Here is a 20,993-nt window from a genome sequence, read left to right on the forward strand (position 1 = left end):
CAAAGGGAGCAGTCTTCTGCTTCACCAGCTATCTACAAAGTCTCTCACACAGTTGCTCATGGACTTTCTCCCCTTTTCTGGTCATAAGCCAGAAGGAAGACCCATGTGTCATCCTCCAGAGGACCTTCACTAGAGTCACAGCAACTGTACTGTAACCCCTGGGCACAGAAGTAGCTGCCAAAGCAGGTAGGACCTATTTGCATTTCAGGCCCAGAGGCAGATACCAGTTGTCTACAGGGAGCCATAAAGCCCCCTCTATTAGTCCTCCTTGTATCTCCCTTGTGAGCAGCTCAGCAAAGGCTCTCCCAACTAAGCCCAGATTTTCCCAGTAACCCCTTGAGGAAACTGGTACACAGAAGCTCACGAGTGCAGGGCCCTTGCTTCAACTTGTTGTTCATTCACTCATGCTGAAAGGCAATGCCATGACTGAGAGCTCGTGTAGAAGCCCTCTAGGATGTCAGACACTCCAGCCCTCTAGCTCGGCCTATGCATGCCTCAGACAAACACACCATAATAAACATCTCCAAGAAAATCCAACCATCACACACCCAGCCCTTCCACTTGCACTCAGATCCCCTCAAGCCTGGACCACAATTTTATTCCCTTTACCCAGAGGCTTCCTGCCCACCAGTGACCTGACTCCAGCTCTAGGGCAGGATGGGTGAAGTTACTCACCTCTAACATATTTGAAATCCAAGGAACATGAAGGAAATGTAGATCACACTGGAGACCCTCGAGACATCCATAGGTCCTGAAGATGATTTTTGTTTTTAATGTAGCACCATGCATGCAAGGCTCACAAGAGGATTTATGTAATGGTCAGAGAAGGCAGCAGATACTAGCTGGGACTGATGATACCAATGTACCCAGAAACAGAAAGCCTTACTGTTCTACAGTCCTGGCCTTCCCTGTGGTCATAGGGCTTTACATCCCCACCCAAATCCCAGCAGACATGATCCACTCTCTCAGCTATCAGGAGGTAGGAGCTATTGTCCTCAGCAGAGAGCTGAGGCGGGTAGACAAAGACAGTTGCTCAGGGCACCATATGTACATGGTTTAGGAGATCTCTGCCTCCAGATCTATGTGCAGACTGATGAGATCAAGCAGGCAAAGGGTAGGGATTATTAACTCCTTTTTTCATGTGCAGAATGGAGGCTCAAACCCACTGGGTTTAGTGCTGCAGCAGCATGGAAATAGCCAGAGAAAAGATCAAGCTGGCAACAAGTTACAGTTCAGAGGTAGCAGAGCAGAGAGTGGAATAGTCAGGGAAATAGTTCAAGCAAATGCAAAGCCCTTTAAAAGGGACAAGTCTCAAGAAGAATTTCACATTTGAATTTGACCACAACAGAATATTTTGTGGGTTTTCTGGGCAGTCCTTTGAGGGCTGGCTTTGTCTGAAGGCTATAAAGACATGGAAGTTCTGTGGGCAAATGTACCTGTACTCAATAGAGGTAGGCATGCCTCAGCGCAATTTACTAGTAGGACAATGACTTCCCTATGATACTTACGTATCAGCAGGAGCAAGCATGATTATAGATGTAAACACCATGAGTGCCTAAACCAGCAGGTGACACAAGGCAAGAAATAAAATCTTTCTTTCTAGCATACCATGTTTAAGGAAATAAAATTAAAAGCAGGAATTTCTTAAATGGATAAAAATATGTAATGAAAATAAACACTATTTAAAAGCAATTCATTAAAAGCTTCTCCCACCATTATTCTCAACAATTCTATCCAGAGTTGAATACACAAGGGTGGCAGGTATGTTGTCTTACTGAAGTCCAGCCTTAGGCAGTTTGCCAGGTGAAGCCAAAAACATCAGTACACGCCTGCCTGTAATCTCACTGATGTTACACTTTGCTAATGATTCAGGCACTTGAGTCTCAGTTTCCAGGATCAGGTCCAAGAAAAGGCATGTTCTCATGGCTGTATATGAACTCGCATGAAAATGAAAGGTCCTCTGCAGAGAGATTAGGAGAACCCACTGTTCTACTCACATCAGTTTAAGGCCCCACTACGTTCTTTACATTCCCGAAAAGCAGAAACTTATGGTCCAGAAACACTGATTTTGTCTATTTTTATTTCATTTAGGCAGTTCTTACTGTCACTGGTTAGTTTGGGAAGATTTCTCCCCAGACAGGATTAGAATCAACCAGGCTTTGCTGGACCGAGCTGCCAATATTATTGGGATTTCCCATTTGGTGCCTTCTTCACTCCTTCTTCAGAAGCTGTTACCTCATCAACTTCCGAGCAAGTCTGACCACCAGATCCAGGACCTCAGGGCAGTCAGCAGAGCCACCAAGGCTATATTCCTCCTAGTATTCAAGCTGCTTTCTTGTGTTCTTTGGAAAAGGTACAGCCAAGTGACACTGGCAAGGTGCATTTCTTCTCCCACTCACAGGTAAGCTTCTTCATGTCAGTAAAAGAGAAGTCAGCATATGGCAAGAAGAGAAAAACACCTTTCTGGTAATTCTGTCACTCAGCAAAAATCACTTTCATACACTGGCCTGACATGCCTTTGTCCCCTGTAAGCAGTGGGGTCAGAGCAAGAGGTTTGGAGATGGACAACCAGCTCATGCAGTGAAGTCTCATTGTGTTAGATGTGACAGACCCAAGTGCAGATCCAGTAGATGACAGACCTCCTTGGCAGGGTGCAAAAATAGTTGCAGACTCTTGGAGGAGGCTGGAAGGTGGCACTGGTAAGGCTGACAGGCCACCTCCTGGTGCTCTCCAAGCACAGCCACCTTGCCATGTGAAGGAAACCTGTGGCAGCTATCTTGTGCTGGGAGACAGGGCTTGTTGAGCTTGGCTGAGTAATCCCAGCCGCTCCCGTCACTGCAGCTGCATGCATCCTCGTTCTCCCAACCCAAGGATCGCTGCCTCGCTGAATCACCCCATTAAATTGCTAATATCTTATTGTTCTTTAAGATTTCGAAACTTGCTGCGAAACGTTTACAGATAATTTTTTTTTGCCTGCAGTCACTGTGCCTAATGCCCAGTCATTGAGTGCCATATGTGTTTATATGCACTGCAATTTTCCACTTGATTACATTTTACCACAAACACTTTCATCCACTCCGCAAAGACAGCAGCAACACATCCATAACATTCAGAGCAGCCCAGACAGACAGAGCCCAGACACAAACACCTCCGCTGGCCAAGGCACCTCAGAATGTAAGACTCCTTAACCCAACCGATCTAACCTCCAATTCAGAAGTCCCCAAGGGCACAAGCATCTCTATCACCTAAAGGAACATGTGAAGTTAACCTCATGCTCCAGCTTTCCCATTAAGCACTGGGTGCTGCTCAGAAGTCTGGAACAGCTGCACAACATGGAGATGCTTACCAATAACTGAGGGTATCTCAGATTTTCCAGAAGACAGGGGATGACCCAGGCATCATTTACAAGGATGCTCAGCACCTGAACCTGAAGAAATCTCAAGGACATCAACAGTGCAGCATATAGCACAGACCTGTTCTGAAATTCAATCCTGTATCCCTGAAAGCAGGGGAGAGTTCTCATTCAGCCTCTTGCTAACTGGGCATAGTCCAGTTTGTCCATAGTGGGGATCGCAGCTCCTCATTGCAACACCTTCTCATTTACAACTAGGCAAGTCACCTCACCACCTCATCACAGCACATAGCACTCCGGCAGGAAGGTCAGCCCCTGCTTCAGGACAGGGCCCCCCATAACTCCAGCAAGTTCGGGGCCACAGCAGGGCTCATGCAACCAGGCCATGGCCTTCCAGGACAGGATAGACAACAGGTTCATCTACAGCAACACTGACATCCCCATGGAAGCTCATTTATTTCACCAGTTCGGCACAGCACGGAGCAGAGGACACTGGCTCAGCTGCAGCAGTAAGACATCTGCAGTAGGGAGCCAAGCCTCAAAACTACCCTCATGTGGCAATGCTGCTTTGGTTCTGTGGTCAAACAGCTCCACCCTTGCCCTGTGATGTCCCACCCTCCCTGTGCATGGCATGGACACTCATTGTAGGGAAGTGACAAGCATCAGGCATGTGATGATCAAGAACTCTCAGTCCATTACCACCTAAGCCTCCCCTACTGACCAGCTCTGCTGACAGATGTGGTGCAAGTTCAGTGAGGAAGCTCTTTATAACCCTGGAGACCAAAGAAAGTAGTCTACAACATCCTGCCATAAAGGTTTCTACACAGAGAAATAAAATAATCTGATACTACCCTTACATTCTGGGTTACCTGGGCTCTGTAATCATTTTATGAGGTAGGATGCAATACAACATAAACAGGTGATGAGTTCTCTTGGGAAAATCCACAGGATCATAGAATAATCTGGGTTGAAAGAGGCCTCAGGAAATAATCTAGTTCAACCTCCTGCTTAAAGCAGGTACAATTAAATCAGGTTGCTCAAGGCCTTGGCCAGTCAAGTTATTTCTAAAGGTGGAGACACCACAACCTCTCTGGGCAGGCAAAGTTGGTTCTAACAGATAAAAGCAACAGCGAGAACCCACAGATGCACACTCTCAGGCTCCTCTTTCCATGGTTTGGCCTCATAAAGAGAACAGAAGACAAACAGCATTGTGTTCTGCTTGCTGCTTCTGGCTTCTGAGGGCAAAGACACAAATTTTGTCACTGCAGTGCTATGTGATTCAAAGCCTTGAGTGCATGCAACAGGCAGGAACCCTTAAAGACTTAGATTTCACTAGGGCTGTTGATGATTTAAAACTGGCTCTCTAGGATAGCCAGTATTAAGTGCGTTGCTTGGATTTAATTTCTGAAGATATACATTCTCTCTGAAAACTCCCAGCACTGAGATAAACAGTTTAAGACCTCTGCCATGTTCCTTTCTTGTGTCAGATTCAAGGAAGAAACATTACTTCCCATTACTGGATGTAAACTCTCCAGGGACAGGTCACTTTCTGCTTCTAATGAATGTCTTCTGTCCTTGACCAAACAGAAGAAAACAAACGTAACTAGCCCACACTGGAGAAGAGACACTGAAGCCATTTGTGGTCACTAGCATGGAAGCCCAAAGCCAGTTTTCCCCACCCTGGATGCATGAGCACAAGTCTGCAGAAAGCAAGCCAGATCAGTGAGCCTAGCGAGCAGTAAGGGCCACCACTGCTCTGCCAAGCATTCATAGCCTCTCGTTCAACAACACTGCTTAGCACCACCGGCACAAAATCAATATTTCCTTGAGAGAAATGCTAGTTTAGAAAAACTCAGCAGTGACCTTGGCAGGGGTCACTCCCAAGACATGGGACAGCATGTTTGTCAGAGGGAGTGCACGTTGCCTTTTCATCTGCTGGAAAGTGCCTGTTAATTCCTCTTTCATTCAAGTCTTCCTACCTTCCAGAGGTCTGATGCAGTCAGCCCACAAGGGGCTGAGACATTTATCCCAGGTAAGCTCACTGCTCACTTTGGACTTAGGCTGTATCAGCTTTTAGGTCTGTACCTGAAGGGCATCCTTTTCACAAGGAGAACACAACCAGGGAGGTGTGGGAGTGAGGTTGTGGTTTTCCCCCAACATCTTCACTGCTGCTAGCAGGCCCTGTGGTTAAAACAGACTCTTATGACTTTCACATAGGGCAAGAACTCAAACTCACATGAACAGCGAGCACTGATGTTTCATAAGAGGGTGTGAGCTTCCCAGAGTCAACTGGGAGCTATCAACTGTCTGGCCACTCCTCCCAGAGGCATAGCTGCATTGAGCTAGGGGGTTTCACCTTGTGTGGCTGCCTTGTCCCATCTCAACAGGTGGTGACTTCCAAGCACAGACACTCCCTTCCACCTGCCCTGCTTTTTGCCCTTCTTGAAGAGCTGGGGCAGTCTTTACTTTAGGGCCTTTCATCCAGAAGGAACCTGTTCACTGTTTTCTACATTCAGCTCAGGGCTTATTTACTTGTTTAATAGGAACACGATACTAGAGAAGATCCCTTTGATCACTGTATCAGTCTCCTGCCTTACAATAACTGACCATCTTATGCAAGATTTTTACACCACATTCCATCTGACTGCTAGTGGATCAGCTTCTTTTTCTCCTTCAATATCTCTTCCACTTACTTTAAGTGTTCATTACAATCCACTGCTCTGCATAAAGGGTCTCTAGATATCCCCAGAGGTCCTGGGTAGAATAGTTATTCCTGGGCCTCTCCTTCCCACTGTGGAAGGTATCTGCTTTCATGCTAAGAGGAGAAAGATTGACTCTAGAGGTACGGCATATCTTGGTCCAAGAGGAAGGACAATGCTGGTCCTTCCAGCTCAATTAGAGCAAGTAAAAAATTATTTTGGGAACATCGTGGACCCTGATCCACCCTGTTTTCATTCTAGTTAGATGGCAGAACATTTGCAATAGCATGTACCATGGCCTGAGATCTCCCATTGTTGCAGGTGAATGGAAGGCATGCTCATGACAACATAAGTCTAACTGAACCATGACAGAGACTCAGAGGCAACTTCCTTCCTGCACAAGACAAATGGGAGTTTCCCAGGAAGGCTTCCACATCCATCTGCACAATCATCCCCATTCTTTTTCCCTTGATGATCCCATCCTTCCCTTCTTTCTTCTCTGACAGCTCTTCCCTCCAGCCACTCTGTTGGAGGCTGATATTTTTTCTGAGCAGAGTGATTTCTTCGCAAATGCCTTTGCACTGAAACAAAGATTTGAAAGGGAGCCTGGGGAGAGGGAGGGAGTGAAGTAGACACATTCAAGCCATAGTGAAATGACATATTCATCACAGCTAACGGGGGCCCACATGGCACCCCAACTGGATGCTGCCCCACTGCCCACTTCCCAGCTGGCTCTGCTGGAGTTTCCCCCTCTGTTCCCCTCCCTGCGTTCCTGGTGGTGTCACTCTAAGCAAAGTGGCTGATCTGATTGGTGAAAGAACATGAGGAGTGTCAGAGAAGGTGCGCACAGACATTTCTTGGCTGCCTCAAGGAAATAAAGGCCATCGCCGAGCCTGTCAAAATGATTAATTGCTTACAGGGTATGAGGGGGAAGAGGGAGAGGGAGGGAAAAGAAAGGGGAGGAAGGAGGAGAAAAAGACAGATGGGATGGGGAGAGCTATAAACAAACAGCAAAAGCAGGAGACACAGGATTGCCTCTGTGCTGGGGAGGAAGTGGAAACAAGTGGTCCCAGGCTGTGCTTGGAGTGAATTGGTGGCAGAAGAATGGGTCCTTCAGAGCCCCGAACTCCACTCGGAGGTTCCCACCCCTGCTCACTCCCCAGGTTTGCACCACCCCTGAACACAGGCTCAGTGAGCACTAAGGTCTGCCCTGCCAGAGCAGTGTCAGACCTGACAGCCCAAGCAACATGGCCCTGTGTCTCCCCAGCTCTACAAATCTCTGTAGTTCACGTGAGCTGACAGAGCAGAAGCTTATTACCTCAAATGCCAAGTAAGGCCTCATTGCACCACATCCTCCAGCTCCACAGCCTATAGTGGCTGGCGTTGGACTTAAATACCCACCAGCACCAGTAATTCTCTGCTGCCAGAAGCATTTTACCCCAACAGATGGATAGGAGCAGTTTCTGAGAGACTGGCAGAGGAACTTGGAGCAGAATCAGTCCATTGCCCAAGGAACTAAGCTCTCCCACAGAAACTACCCCCTGTGATGCTGTTATAACCCCATGTGCCCTCTCTGTGGGCTTGGGGACTGTCCTTTTATAGAAGCAAATTATTTGACCTCACTCCTTTAGCTTCTTTCAGCTCAGCATGAGCCCTCACTCAGCTCACTGCATGAGGCCAGCAGTGCTTAAGCAGCTCAGGGAGCACAGAGTGTGCAGCAGATCTCATAACACAAATTACCTACACGCAGGATAGCATACGCTCTCCTCCCTTCCTGGCTTCCCAAGGGCTTTCAAGTCACATTCAAAGGTCCTCCCTGTCACGGCATTCAGTGGTGAATCCTGACTGTCTAGGAAAAAAACACAACTGAAACTCTGAGATGAAAGTCACACCTGTGGCTCAAGCCACCCAGCACAGTGACATTTCCTACAGCAAGGGCACTACCCTGCCATGTCAAAGTCTGGACTTTCTCGTGGTTTACTGCAAGTTTGTGATGTGAATTCACAGAGCAACCTACACCACCACAAGCTGCCTTACCGTCCACAAAAACCATGAGGTGCACTCCTCCAAATGTAAACACACATTTTAAAATGTTGCTGTGAATGAGAAACGGCTCTCCTCTCACACATTTAAGAGGGGATAAAAGTCACTACCTGACATCTCCACACCTTAAGCAATGTGACCAATGATTCTCCTAACTTCTCTCATGATGAGCACTGGATGAAAAGCTCCATTAGATCCTGTCCTGAGAAGTGCTGTTTTCTCTTTTATTTTTAGTTCCTGCAGTGAACAACACTAGCCACAGGAAGAGGCTGAAAATCCAAGCTACCATCATTTGTCAGAGCTCAGAAGCAGCTGGGAAAAAGGCAACATGACTTCAGCTCTCCCCTTTGGAGGTATCTGCTTTGATTTCCAGTCACAGAAAGAATAATCACCCTGATGGAGACCTCCACCTCAAGTGAATGACCCAGCCTTGCAAAGACAGTTGTCACAGAAATCAATGAATCCAGTAAGCTTAAGTCCTGAGATGCACTGACCGATGTTATATGCCCCACAAATGGTCTGTGATCCCCCCTCCCAAGTTATAGCTGTTGATCTAACCATAGGCAGTGCCTCTTCATGTAAACTACACCAAAATGTTTAACCTGACAAGAATTTTACTGACACATGTAGGAAAAACCGGTAACAGATTTCATGTGTACTGATAATTTGATCAAAACCCATAAAACCCAGAGAAATTCATACACTGGATTGTGCATGTCTGGATGATGAGCTAAGCCAGCAAACGACAGAAGCAGAGAAGTCACAACTGCCTTCTTTTCTTTAGCTGTCATGCAGCCCATCAGGTTCCTCCTTGCTTTTGTAGGAAATGACATTATCAGGAAAAGAGCCTGGAACTGCTTTCACGTTGCTCATCCTAATCTTTCTGCATGTCAGTTAAGGCCCATGCCTGCTCCCCTCTGCACCAGCAACTGCAAGGCTGCACGCGAGGTGTGGGGAAAGGAGACCACAAAAATTTAAGAAATTGATTCTGTGTTTTTTACTGGCAGTTTGCAGTCAGGCACTGGGAAGGAAGTTCAAGGTGCTGATGGGGCAAGGAGAGGGCTCCAAGATGTGCTCTCTCCCTTACTAAGAAGTTAGCTGAGAATCACTGAAGGCTTTTGCCCAGCTGCCTTCCTCCACAGGCTTTCCAACCAAGCCAAGAACCTTGCTGCTGCTCCATACCTAGGCGGAAGGGGCTCTGTAGAGCAATAGTAGCACTCAGAGTTATGAATCTCATGGACTTTGCTGTGGCTCTAGTGGCTGCCTCCGTTGTTTGCGGGATATTCTCCCCCTCTTTCCTCCTTCTAACAAAGATTCTGATTAATGATCGCTCATTCCTAATTGTCAAATTTCTTTTCCTTCATCCTGTGTCTAATCACCAGTGACAGAAGCCATTACGCAAATGAGAGCAGACGACTTCCCACAACTGTTCTCGTTGGTAAAAGCCTTGTAATTTAAAGCTCTGATTTGTAGAGGAAAGCTGCGTTTCCCCAAGGCGTCCGGGCATCTGTTCCACTTACACTCCAAGAGCCTCAACTTCCGCTCCCTCCCCCCACAATTAGTCCTCAGCTTGCAACAAATATTTGACTTTGCAAGGCAGTAATTAGAACTTACTTTGCGTGTGTTTGTCACAGTAACAGCATCTCTTTCCTTTTCCTTCTAGGCAGCACCAATATAGAAAAGCACCCAGGGAAGATGGTGACTTCAGGACTTCCCAGGACAATGACAGGATAGGTGTTGTCTTCAAAACAGGAACAGAAGATGAAGAGCATAAACCAGAGTAGAAGGAAGCTCCCCACACACATGTCACCAAAGAAAGGCTTAGAGAAAAGCACTTTGGAAAAAAAAAAAAAAAAACAGTGCAAAGGCAGTACTCCCTGTTGCAGTTGCTGCTCTGCTTCCAGGGCTGGGACGGCATCATGGGTTGATCACGCACCAACACAGAGACCTGCCAAGAGATTGTCAAGACCCTGAGTGCACTGTCCCCATTCTAGGACTTTAAAAATCAGGTAGCTGAGTTCAAGGTCGGCTTGCTCATTGGTAAGAACTGCTGTAAAGAAAAGAAGCAGCAGTCCCAGCCCAGGCCTGCCCCTCTTTAAAAAATCTTTCCCTCAACAGCTGCTTTGATGATAAGAGTCTCTGCCTTCACCCACACCTGTGTTAGACTGCCCTTGCATCACAGCTGTCACCTCCTCAACCCCGGCCCTGATCTGCTGGCTTCACCTTGGACTTGCTTTATCACTCTAGATTTCCTGAGTGATCACTGGCCTGAGCCTGACCCTAATCAGCAAGGGTGAAAACACTGCATCAGCCTAAAAACCCACACTCTTCTCTTTCCATGGGAAAGATCCCGCAGCCGTGATCTACAAGGGTTAGGAGAGAATTCAGTTCTCCTTAGAAGGATCCCACTTTTCAAGAAACAGGGGAATGGGGGAAGCAAAAGAAAAGAAAGGTATTATAGGACCTAAAGTAATAAAAGCAAACAAGACTAAAAGTACAAGTGAAAAACCTTGGGAGTCTGATCTGGTTTTCAAGTGATGCAGTTCTCATCCCTTAGTTTCCTGTTTCTCTGCACAACCCGAGACATTTCTGAGCTTTATGGTGCCAACCGCGCGTGTTACCCGAGAGATGTGCGCAAGAAATACCACAGGATCAGACGTAACAGACCACTAAGTATAGTGAACAGAAGCAACTGTGTGTTCAAAGAGATTATGATCCCAGCAGGCACCGCAGGGAAGGGTGAACGCCCATGGTCACAGAAGACTCTATCCACTTGTCTTTCCCACTCCCTCCACATTCACACTGTCCCCCGAGGGTGTGAGCAGAGAATGCCAATTGTGCTACCCCAGGCTCAGACAGCTGTTTCTCTTTCTCCCCACCACCCTCAACATTCCTAATCTCTAACTCTTCTCAATTTCACTACAGGTTAAAAATTTGTTCAGATTTAGGGCAACAATGTTGCATTGATGGTTCGATGCCAAGACTGCTGTGTAGAGGTAATACTACCATAAAATAACCTGTGTCTTTACTAGGCAGAGAAGACTCCACCACCCCAGGCTGTTAACACACAGTAGAGGTGCACACAGATGAAGCCTTCCTCAAAAAACCTCCCTGACTAAAGTATGAATTGGATAAAGAACCAAATGGAGGACCAGATATCCCAAAGGATAAGCAATTGATAGAACTCATTAGATCTGATAGCGTAGTTTGCTCCATCGGTCCCATCAGTGACCCAGACATGGTGACACCATTCCAGTCAGTAGGGGAATTTGTTTCCTCCCCATCAACACTTCTTGTTATCAGGGTTTAAGGATACCATCTTATTTCCAGCTTTCTTTTCAGGCTTATGAGAGTAGTATAAAGAAAGTCACGAAGACACACAATAACACAGTTGGTATTGCTGTTGTGCAGGCAGTTCTGGAGACCAGCAGCTTTCACGAGTGTAGAACACAAGTAGAGTTATTAGAAAGACTGAGAAGTAGCTTTATATGCACATCTCCTTACACAGCTCTTCTAGACAGCCACTCACAAAATAAAAGCCACACAGTTCTTTGTTCAACATTGGTTGTATTTAAGAACTACACTTCAGAAGGTACCGTGTGTTTGTCACACCCCACCCCCTGCACACACACCCCTAGCAGAGAACACACACAGCTTCCCAATACCATGGCAAGGGGCATTGAAAGCACAAGGTGAAAAGGGAAGGGGGGGAGTCAGTCCATCAGTGCATTGTAAATCAGCTTTCACGAAGTCAAGTGCAGCAAAACCTGTTCAGACACTTTAAAAGTTAGACCTTTGGCAAATAAAGAAAAAAAGGATCCTGAAGTTCTGTAAGTACCATTCTCTCTCCACATGGGATATGAACTCCCACCCTGAGCTTCAAGAGTTGATGGTGTCTAACAAGTAGTACTGGAGACTACCATGTGCTGAATAAATAGCAGAGATGGGATTTCATTTGAGCATCTTTCAACCAAGGGCACGTGCCCAGGATTCCTGGGAAGGCCTTGCTTTTGGCCAGAGTCAGCAGCTTAGCCTTCTTCCCCACCTGCCCAAAGGCTGAGCATTGATAAGTATCCAGCTGAGTGACCTTCATTTGGATCTAACCACAGCTCTGGAGAGTCTGCAACAAGTAACATGGCAGTCAGACTACTCAGCGACACAAACATATTTCTTAAATGAGGACCCTGCAGCTGCCAATTACACTTCATTTCTTCTGACCTCTAAAGCAGCCAGAAAACTAGACCCTGGGACCTCCTGCTCAAGAAGCCTTTCACCTTTGTGCAAAACAAGCTCACAGCAAGTGGTGCATGAGCTGTCCCACCAAAAGATGGGGCCTGAGGCCAAAGATGGAGCACTTCTTGAGCAGCATGTTCCTCAATACATTTATCAGAATCCCATGTCAGAACAAGCCCAGAAGAACAAGAAGAAAAACACTGGGAAGTCTCCACAGAACAAATTCCCCACTATTCTCTGGGATGAGATACATGGGCTATGAAACGGCTTCTCTCACCTCTAGCTCTTGGGACCCATTACTACCGCATCAAAAATACAATACCTTTGCACCACCCTCCAAACCAGGGACAGCAGTGCAGCACACCTCAGGGAATAAAAAACACAGCCTCCATATAAGCCCAAGGCTTTTGCATGGAAGAGGAGGAAAGCAAAGTGATTTTTCAGGGTGATTGCTGAGGACTCTTAAACAGATGCTTGTCTGGTTCCTGTGCCCTGGTCTTGTTGCTTCCTGACATGCCACGTCAAGTCCCGGAACACAAAAAGGATCAAGATAAACTTAATCTAAACAGAAAGCCCTGACCTCTTTCATGTGACTGTACAAGGAAGGGAACCACACACTGGCATGGATTGAACTGATGGACAGGAGCCACACAACATCACACAAACATGCGCATCTGTGCGCAGCCACACACACTTGAGTTCTTGCAGTTTCAGTAAAAAGGGCACTTTCCTGTGTTAGTCCGAGGAGCCAGAGTCCCTGATGGGGAGAAGAGAGGCTCTGCACCTATCTGACACTGCGCTATGACAGTCTAGCTCAGCATCCCTGGGGAATTTCTTTTAAAAATGCGGCTTAATCATACAAGACTTGGAGAGCGCCCTGGCATTTATGCTTCTCCCTTCATAATGCTACATCCCCTTTTTAACCACACTGCAGCTTCAGAAGAGCAGGAGAGGAGCCCTGACTCCCCAGAGAAAGCTGTCAGAAAGGAGGTTTATCTAGACTCCTAGAACACAGATATTATTTGGAGAGCATAGGATTTGGTGCTCACACACTAGATGAATTCACTCTGATCACTACCCTGTACTAATTCCAAAGCATAGATGTCTTAAGTTTAAGAAACTGAATCATTTGTCCAGATACTCATCACACACAGGCCATCTCACATGTTCATTCTCGTTATACAAAAAGGTGTCAGAGCTGAGCATGGACAGGTTTTCTAACAACAGAAGACTGTGAAACCTATCACTTCCCATCTTATATCCACTGCAGGCATTAACACAAACCCAGCCAGGAGACCCAAACCCCATGAGGCTGAGGAAACAAGATCACTCCTGGTTCTCCTCCAAGTTCTTCTTCAAATGCCTGAAAATCTTGAAGGGACATATCCACATGCCAGAAGCCATGCTCTTTGTTGTGGCAAACAGGGCAGAGGGGGAAAAAACAAGTTAGTGAGCATGAATCCAGCTTCCAGTAAGTGCAGACTCTTTCTTGAGAGGTTCGGTTAAATGAGAGTGGAGGACGAATGGGGTACTAACGGTTTTGCAGTTCCAGTAGCCCCTTTTACTGTAGTGGGGCAGGGATGGGCCAGGAAACCCACCAGTCTGTTAAGTGCTGCGTGCAATACTAGCGCTCAGTATCTTCCATTGCTTGTGAACAAAGCAGCTCCAACATCAGTCACCCGGGCAGCCAGGCATTAGTCATACCGTCCCTTAATCATCATATTCAACAAGGGACCCACCTGTTCAAAGCAAAAACAGATCGTTAGCCGAGACAGTTACACAGAAATGGCAGCTGCAGAGCCTGCTCCCTCTGCATCACAACAGCTTGAGCTGAGTGGCCCCGGGCAGAGGATCTCAGCACACAAACTGAGCCCAAGGTGCACTGAATCAGTTTCAAAGTATTTTCTAGATAAAACACTGAAGCACCCTTGAGCACATCCTCCAACACCCTACTGAAATTGCAGGGTTCTCTGCCAACACCCAACTTTAGTTGTCACCAAAACACTACATCCACAGTATTTGTTTGAAACTTTTTCACTTCCCACCCTAGATTTGTGATTTCTCAGTAGATGCTATTAAAAGGAGGCACTAGTCATGAAGGGTTGCTTTTTGCAGGGCAGAGAAGGAACATTCTTACTCACTGAATCCTCTCTGGTCCTTGGGGTCACTTGGGAAGAAGCCTAGGACTGACGATTTTGCTAAGGTTTTGTTTTCAGTCAAGACCACTCCCATTTCTGAGCGCTGCCGAATCACTGAGGGAAGTTCAGCACGCTATACCAGTAAGATAATCTCAGGCAAGAACCATGCTCTCACATGACTGCACTAAAGAGGAGTTCCTGCACAGTGGTAAGGGTTATAGATCATGAAAACATTTCTATTCACATGCAGTACTTCCATGTTCAGACAAGCAGATCTTCAAAAAGCATACTCTTAGTACTTCAATCTGGTTTTTGAAATACCAGTTGGTTAAAACTGCAAAGAATTCAGAGATGACCGAGACATGCATTAAGGGGGAAGCACATGACTTAATAAAGGAGTTCCCTCTTATTTAAATAAGAGATTTGGATTCAACAGGTAAAACAGTTCAATTTTTTTTGCAAATAGTGGGTATTGTTGCTGGACAGAAGGCTAAGGAGAGTTTGGGAGCAACACTTTCCTGGCAGTGCCCAAAGCCACCTTCCCTCACATACCAGAAAAATACACCCTTGTTTGTAGTGGTCCTCTCCAGAACTATAATTTAAAGAGCTTGCCTTTTCGTAGCCAAAGGGACTTCTGCAGACAGCAGGAAGAACCATTCCCAACAGAGCAACCCTGCTTTCTCCTAACCTCACTGTGACACCTGCAGAGCCAGATAGTTGGCATCCCAAGTTTTGCATTAAGCCATAACAATTTCAGCATCAGTGACTACATAGTTCTTTTTCATACCTCTTGTGGATTTCCTAAGGCTTCTCCCAACATCTTCTCAATGTTCCTCATTATCGCAACTTTCTGATGAGCCTTTAACGGATATTCAATTCTCTTTGGGGTTGGGGCACCCTGAAATATCAAAAACAGCTCACTGCATGCTTTCTGAATTGGCAGATTATTCCACCTTTTCCCAGCCACCCAGTTCTTTACACATCGCTCCAATGGGAGAAAGTAGCTCTCAGCTTTAAAGCAAAGGATTTGGTGCAATGAAGTTCTCACATTGACAACACACACCAATACACCTCTACCTGAAAAAAGCCTCTGGAATAGAACTATCCAAGCTGTGCAGGAAGGTGCTTGAACTCACCTTGTACCAGAAGTTCACAGTGATGGTAATCCCCCCATTCAGGAGAGACTCAATGTGGTGCCACCTGCATGGAAACCACACAAAAAAGAAAAGAAACTATTGCTGTAGCTTATAGTGAAATATCATGGATGGACGAGTCCAGAGCGCACTAGGCAAGCCTTGCCCTACACCTCCTACATCAAGACCTCAGAACTTCTGGAAAGCAATCCTTATTTAAATACAGATCCTTTTCTCACACACGTTAGTGGAGCACTCTCACAATAACATAGTGTCAGGGAGAATTACCACTCCTGTTCAACAGATAGGAAATAAAAGCAGATTGGCCCAAGATATCACAGAAAATATCACACTTGCTGGAGAAAGCAAACCAAAATTATCTTAAAAGCCAACCCAACACTTTAAGCAGAAGACCTTTTAAATGTCTGTTTGCTGGACATCATGCAGTCCCACCATCCTTCTTACCAGTACATAGGTATGTACAGCACATCCCCTGGACCCACCACCGTCTCATAGCCAACCACGCTCCGGAAGTTTGGAAACTTCTCATAGTCAGGATTGTCAAAGTCCACCTAACAGAAGAAAACATTAAGAAACTCAGAAGAAGTTCCTGCAATAACAGTGCTCATTATTGGCTCTCAGTATCGATTCATCCTGATCTTCCCTATATGGATTTTACATTCCCATTTGTGTCTTAGCTCCATTGCAAGGTCCTGCAGTACCCCCAAAGTACCACCAACTTACACAGGAGCCCTGAAATTTGCCTCTGAGCAAACCTGTGTTTGACCAAGTGATCAATGAAACAGAACGAAGGAGGCAGCAATTGCAGTCCAGTTCTGCTATCAGTAAGGAGATGTTTATAGCCCTAGCACCTGCAAGTCAGGATGAGACACAAACAGAAACACCACCAGTCCTTCCACCTATTCTCAATGTATTCAGCAGTTAACAGATCTGAACACAGGTTTTGCAAAAGCTCAGCAAGTGCTGTGCAGCTTTAATTCCAGTGCAGCTTCCTCCCACCTCGCATCTTCACAAAGGCTCTCTTTTGGCACGGAGCAGAGAACAGATCTGCTACTCTCACCTGGCTCTGTCTGTCGCATGGATGGTGCACAGGATAAGGGTAGAGGCATTCAAACTGATCAGGAGGGAACAGGATACACCTCTTGTAACCCTTAATCTGAGCGAAGAAGTTCTGCTGCTCATCGTAATGAGCTGGCGTCACGTTGCCTACACAGGGAGAAGAGACAGTAATCAGGACGCTCTCACATACAGGTACGGAAGGCGGAAGGAAGTTGTATTCCTTGCTAAAGGAAGTAAATACACTCCCACATATTCAGAAGATTCAACAAGGAAAATGACCACAGGAATGTTACACACTGATCACTACATCAGTCAGCCTCTACTGAGCAGTTGCTACCCCACTTAATTTCTACTCTAAACCCCTATTCAGCAACTTATGCTCTACAGGATTAGGATTTCCAGCTTGTTTCCATGAACAGCAGATGGTGCACGCTGATGGGAAGCTTTTTCATAAAACACTCTGTTTAGATGAAAAGTTGTGGAATGGACTTTTAAAAATTATTAGTGTAGAGAAAAGGAATTTAACATTTTGATTTTGAAAAAACTCCTAGTAGTTTTGCAAGAAAACAAGTAAACAAATCTCTGTCATTGGGGCTCCCAAGAGCACCTCCTCAGTCTGATTAACAGTTGAAGTTTGACTGTCACTCCAAGATCTTAAATTTAATCAAATCTTTAAATACTGTGTGTCATTTTGTACCCCTCACAACTATGTTTTTCAGCCTTTTTGCCACTTCAGAAATTACTCTTTTAGTTTGCTCTTTATATGTATTTTCACTAAAGAGAATTAGGTGACAGTTAAACCCATAAATTCCTTAAACAGATCATGCAGTCATATGCTCCTGCAAAGACATTCCTTTTTCTAGCACACACTTGTTCAAGACAATTCCTTGGTTCTTGTGCATAACCTGCTGATAACAGAATTTCAGTGATCACACTATGACCTGTGGGGAAGTGTTGATGCAGTGCTTTTACATGAAGTTCTCTTCTCTCAGCTAGTAAAACAACTGGCAAAGACAAACTCCTGTAAGTTGAGTATAACTTATAGAATCACAGAATGGTTTGGGTTGGAAGGGACCCTAAAGATCATCTAGTTCCAACCCCCCTGCAAAGGGGAAAAAACAGAACTGAACAGTCATGAATTAGCAAGTAATTAGAACTGGACAATTATAATTGGATGCAACAGACACATTGATTATAGGTCATCCCACCCCACAAAACTGTGTATGTTCCTTGCCCAGCTACTGAGATTACTTCCCATTAGAATGATCTCCTTGACAACAGTGCAGCAGCACCTCTGTCTTCTAAGGCACCTGCCTATGAGTCAGTTTCCACATGGATTTGGAATTCCACTCTATTCAGGTATTTTTAGGATTTATCCCAGTGTCCTCTAACCTTCCAAGAAGAAATTCAGCTCTTAATTGAAGGAGAATTCCTCCCCACAGTGTACAAACAGGAACAAACACTTCACAGAATAATCAGCATTTCCTCCTGGGTGGACATTGGACACACTAGAGAAGCCTGAAGTTAGAAGACTAACTTTGCTCAACTTGCAAACCCTTTTGCATTTTAAATCCGCAGACTCTGAGCATTTTAAATCTACAGCATCTGAAGCATTCAAACAATAAACAGGTCCCAGAATATGATTAGCAATTACTGAAAACACAGCCCTACCAGCACCACACAGAGCCTTTCCATGAGCAGGAGATTACATCCAGGCATTCACAGTATGTCTCTGGGGAAACACAAACTATTCCCTTTGTTTCCTCTCTATAACCCAAGTTAAACTGTGACAACAGTCCCCTCCCAATCCAAAGCTTTGAACTACCTGCTCTGAAGCAATACTTAGAAGCTAGTGGAAAACCCATCCGAAAGACCTTCTGGAACTGAAATACAGAACTGCTAAGCAAATCTTCTCCCCTTCTCCTCCAGTCAGAGGAAACTGCTTACCTTCCATGCCAATAAGAAGCAAGTTAGAAGTCAGTTGACCCCAGCCACGTTTCCCTTGCTGCTTGTTAATCCAGTTCCAGTTGAAGCCAAGAAAATCCACCACAATCTTCCTTCCAACTGTGTCATTCAAGGTTTGCTGCAGATATAGCCTGTATTTCGTCAGAGACAAGCAGAAAGCAAGTATTAAGCTTTGTCATGAACCTAAAGATACATCTCTTCAGAAAGATTTCAAAAGAAAGAGACATAACTCCTAGAGATTCTGTTCTGTCATCACACATCATAAACACCTGTGGAAGGAAACAGCTGCAAAAAGTCCCCAAACTTTGCTGAAAGATTTCCTGGCACAGAAGGGAACAGCACTCCACTATGCTTCCACAATCACAAGGAGAATTTTAGAGCAAGAACAACCCCCTCACATTGCAGGAAGAAGAAACTGTAAACTGACTGGCCGCCGTCAAATATCAAACACACTCATGAATAATCTCCAGATAAACGCCACCACTCTAAGTTATCTGTGATAAGAATTACCTCTTCTACCAGAAGTGTGTGAGGGTAAAAAAGGGCTCAGGAAACCCTGCACATTTCAGTGTCAAGCTACTTCAGAGCCACACTTACATTTACACTTAGAAGATCAGAGGAATCGAACATCTCGGTATTACAAACTACCGTCTACAATGCAGATAGAAAACATGCAGTTTTAAGCTCAGGGATTACCTTTTCTCTTGGAAAAAGCACACCCAAAGCCAAGAAAGGAGGGAAAGGCACAGATGACAAGTGGACATGGAAAGGATTGCTTCCATCTGAGACACAATAAAGCATCCATAACTCCTTTTAGAAGGCTGGTGACTGATGAAATTAACTTGGGGCTTAAGTACAGTTGCTAATGGTTACGTTCCATATAAACATGAAGGTCCTTTCAGTCACTTACAGCTCTGTTAGTGCTGTGGGCCATCACCACCACGAAATACACAGCACATGTGCAACCTTGGCTCATCTTTCTGAGGAAGGTTAGCACCAGCTACCTTGGCATTCTGTAAAAAAGGCTTTGGGTCATAGACTGTACCTTTTAATCAGATAACTAAGCTCCTCTATCAAAAGAGTTTCAGCTTAAGACTTGCTCTATCCAAACTCTGCTCAGACAGAGAAGAAGAAAAAAAAATTCTGCAGACAGTGTGAAGAGTTTGGTTAACTAATGGTATGACTTTTTAAATTGGGTAACAAGGCTGCTGTCAAGTAGCAGCCCTGCAGGAAAAGTAAGGCTGTTTAAAAAAAAAAAGTTTGAGATATTTTAATAATCAGCACTCACTGAAGAGAAATTTATCCCCTACTTAGATCAGCAGAAATGGAGAAACCTCCATGTATCACTTACCTCTCAGCACTCCCTTTTTGTTGTATTTCTTTGAGTCTGTCCACAAACTCAGCAAACTTCATCTCTTCCCTGCTCGACTTGGGTTTGAAGTTCTTAAAATTGGCCATCTTCTTCTCATCATAGTACAGAAACTTGTGTGTGCTGGCACTATACACTGAGAAGTCCCCATTGCCAATGTTTTCCTGGAGGTAGTCCAGGTCCCACTTCAGAGCAGGATAAACCAGATTCGTATCTGTCAGCACCACCGGCTCCTGGACAGAAACAGGAAGTTTATTGATTCCAGGACCTCTTGGAACTTGAGAACAATCACATTCGTTATTGCAACCATGCAAACTCTAAAAACAGGGAATTGGAAAAGGCATTTAGAGGAATCAGATACCATGGCCTGGGGAGAAAAACAAGCAAACCATGAGAGGAAGCTTTAAAAAAGTGGTGGCCTGCTCCTACAGCAAGCTCCTGGTAGCAATGGGACAGACCCCACTCTCTACTTGGCTAATCTCTAACATGCGAGGTTAGACAAACACTAACTGGGAACACTTTTAGGCTTACTTGGCCCTGCCATGTAGCAAGGAGACACAGTAGATTCTGTCTGGTCACTTCCAGCCTCAGCTATGAGGGAGTAAATGCTGACAGAAAGATACTTCTGCATCCAGAAACAGAGACAGCACTCATTGCTTTTCTCAAAGGATCACAGACAACCTTTAACCACCAAAAAACTGAGTTTACCCCATCTCTTCTACACCAAAAAAAACCCCAAACAAACACTACAAGAAAACAAAAGATATCACCTATCTCTCTACCAATAAATAGGTAATGTAAACACGAATGACAGCTGCTGTGTTTCCAAGCTGTGCATGCACAGCTTCCCTTCTTGCAGGCTTTCTTTGGAAAAAAACAAACTCCAAACAACTGGCAATCTTAGCAAAACTAGATTGAGCTTGTCCAGAACCAACACAAGAGCCACTGCTGCAAGGCACCTTCACATCTGTGGCCGCTCTC

General features: G+C 45.4%; 1 protein-coding gene across 1 annotated transcript; it reads right to left on the reverse strand.

Annotated features, from left to right (window-relative positions):
* Positions 1–13,471: 13,471 nt before the first annotated feature.
* On the reverse strand, positions 13,472–20,245 carry HIF1AN (hypoxia inducible factor 1 subunit alpha inhibitor; the record flags this gene model as incomplete). Its single annotated transcript, XM_010170256.2, has 7 exons — positions 13,472–14,066; positions 15,253–15,363; positions 15,602–15,665; positions 16,064–16,170; positions 16,680–16,825; positions 18,626–18,774; positions 19,995–20,245. Coding segments are annotated over 7 exons (873 nt in total), but the record flags the coding sequence as incomplete, so codon positions are not given.
* Between the last annotated feature and the right edge of the window lie 748 nt (positions 20,246–20,993).

Source organism: Antrostomus carolinensis, unplaced genomic scaffold (assembly GCF_000700745.2).
Source record: "Antrostomus carolinensis isolate BGI_N321 unplaced genomic scaffold, ASM70074v2 scaffold9566, whole genome shotgun sequence".
In the NCBI taxonomy this organism is placed as follows: domain Eukaryota; kingdom Metazoa; phylum Chordata; class Aves; order Caprimulgiformes; family Caprimulgidae; genus Antrostomus; species Antrostomus carolinensis.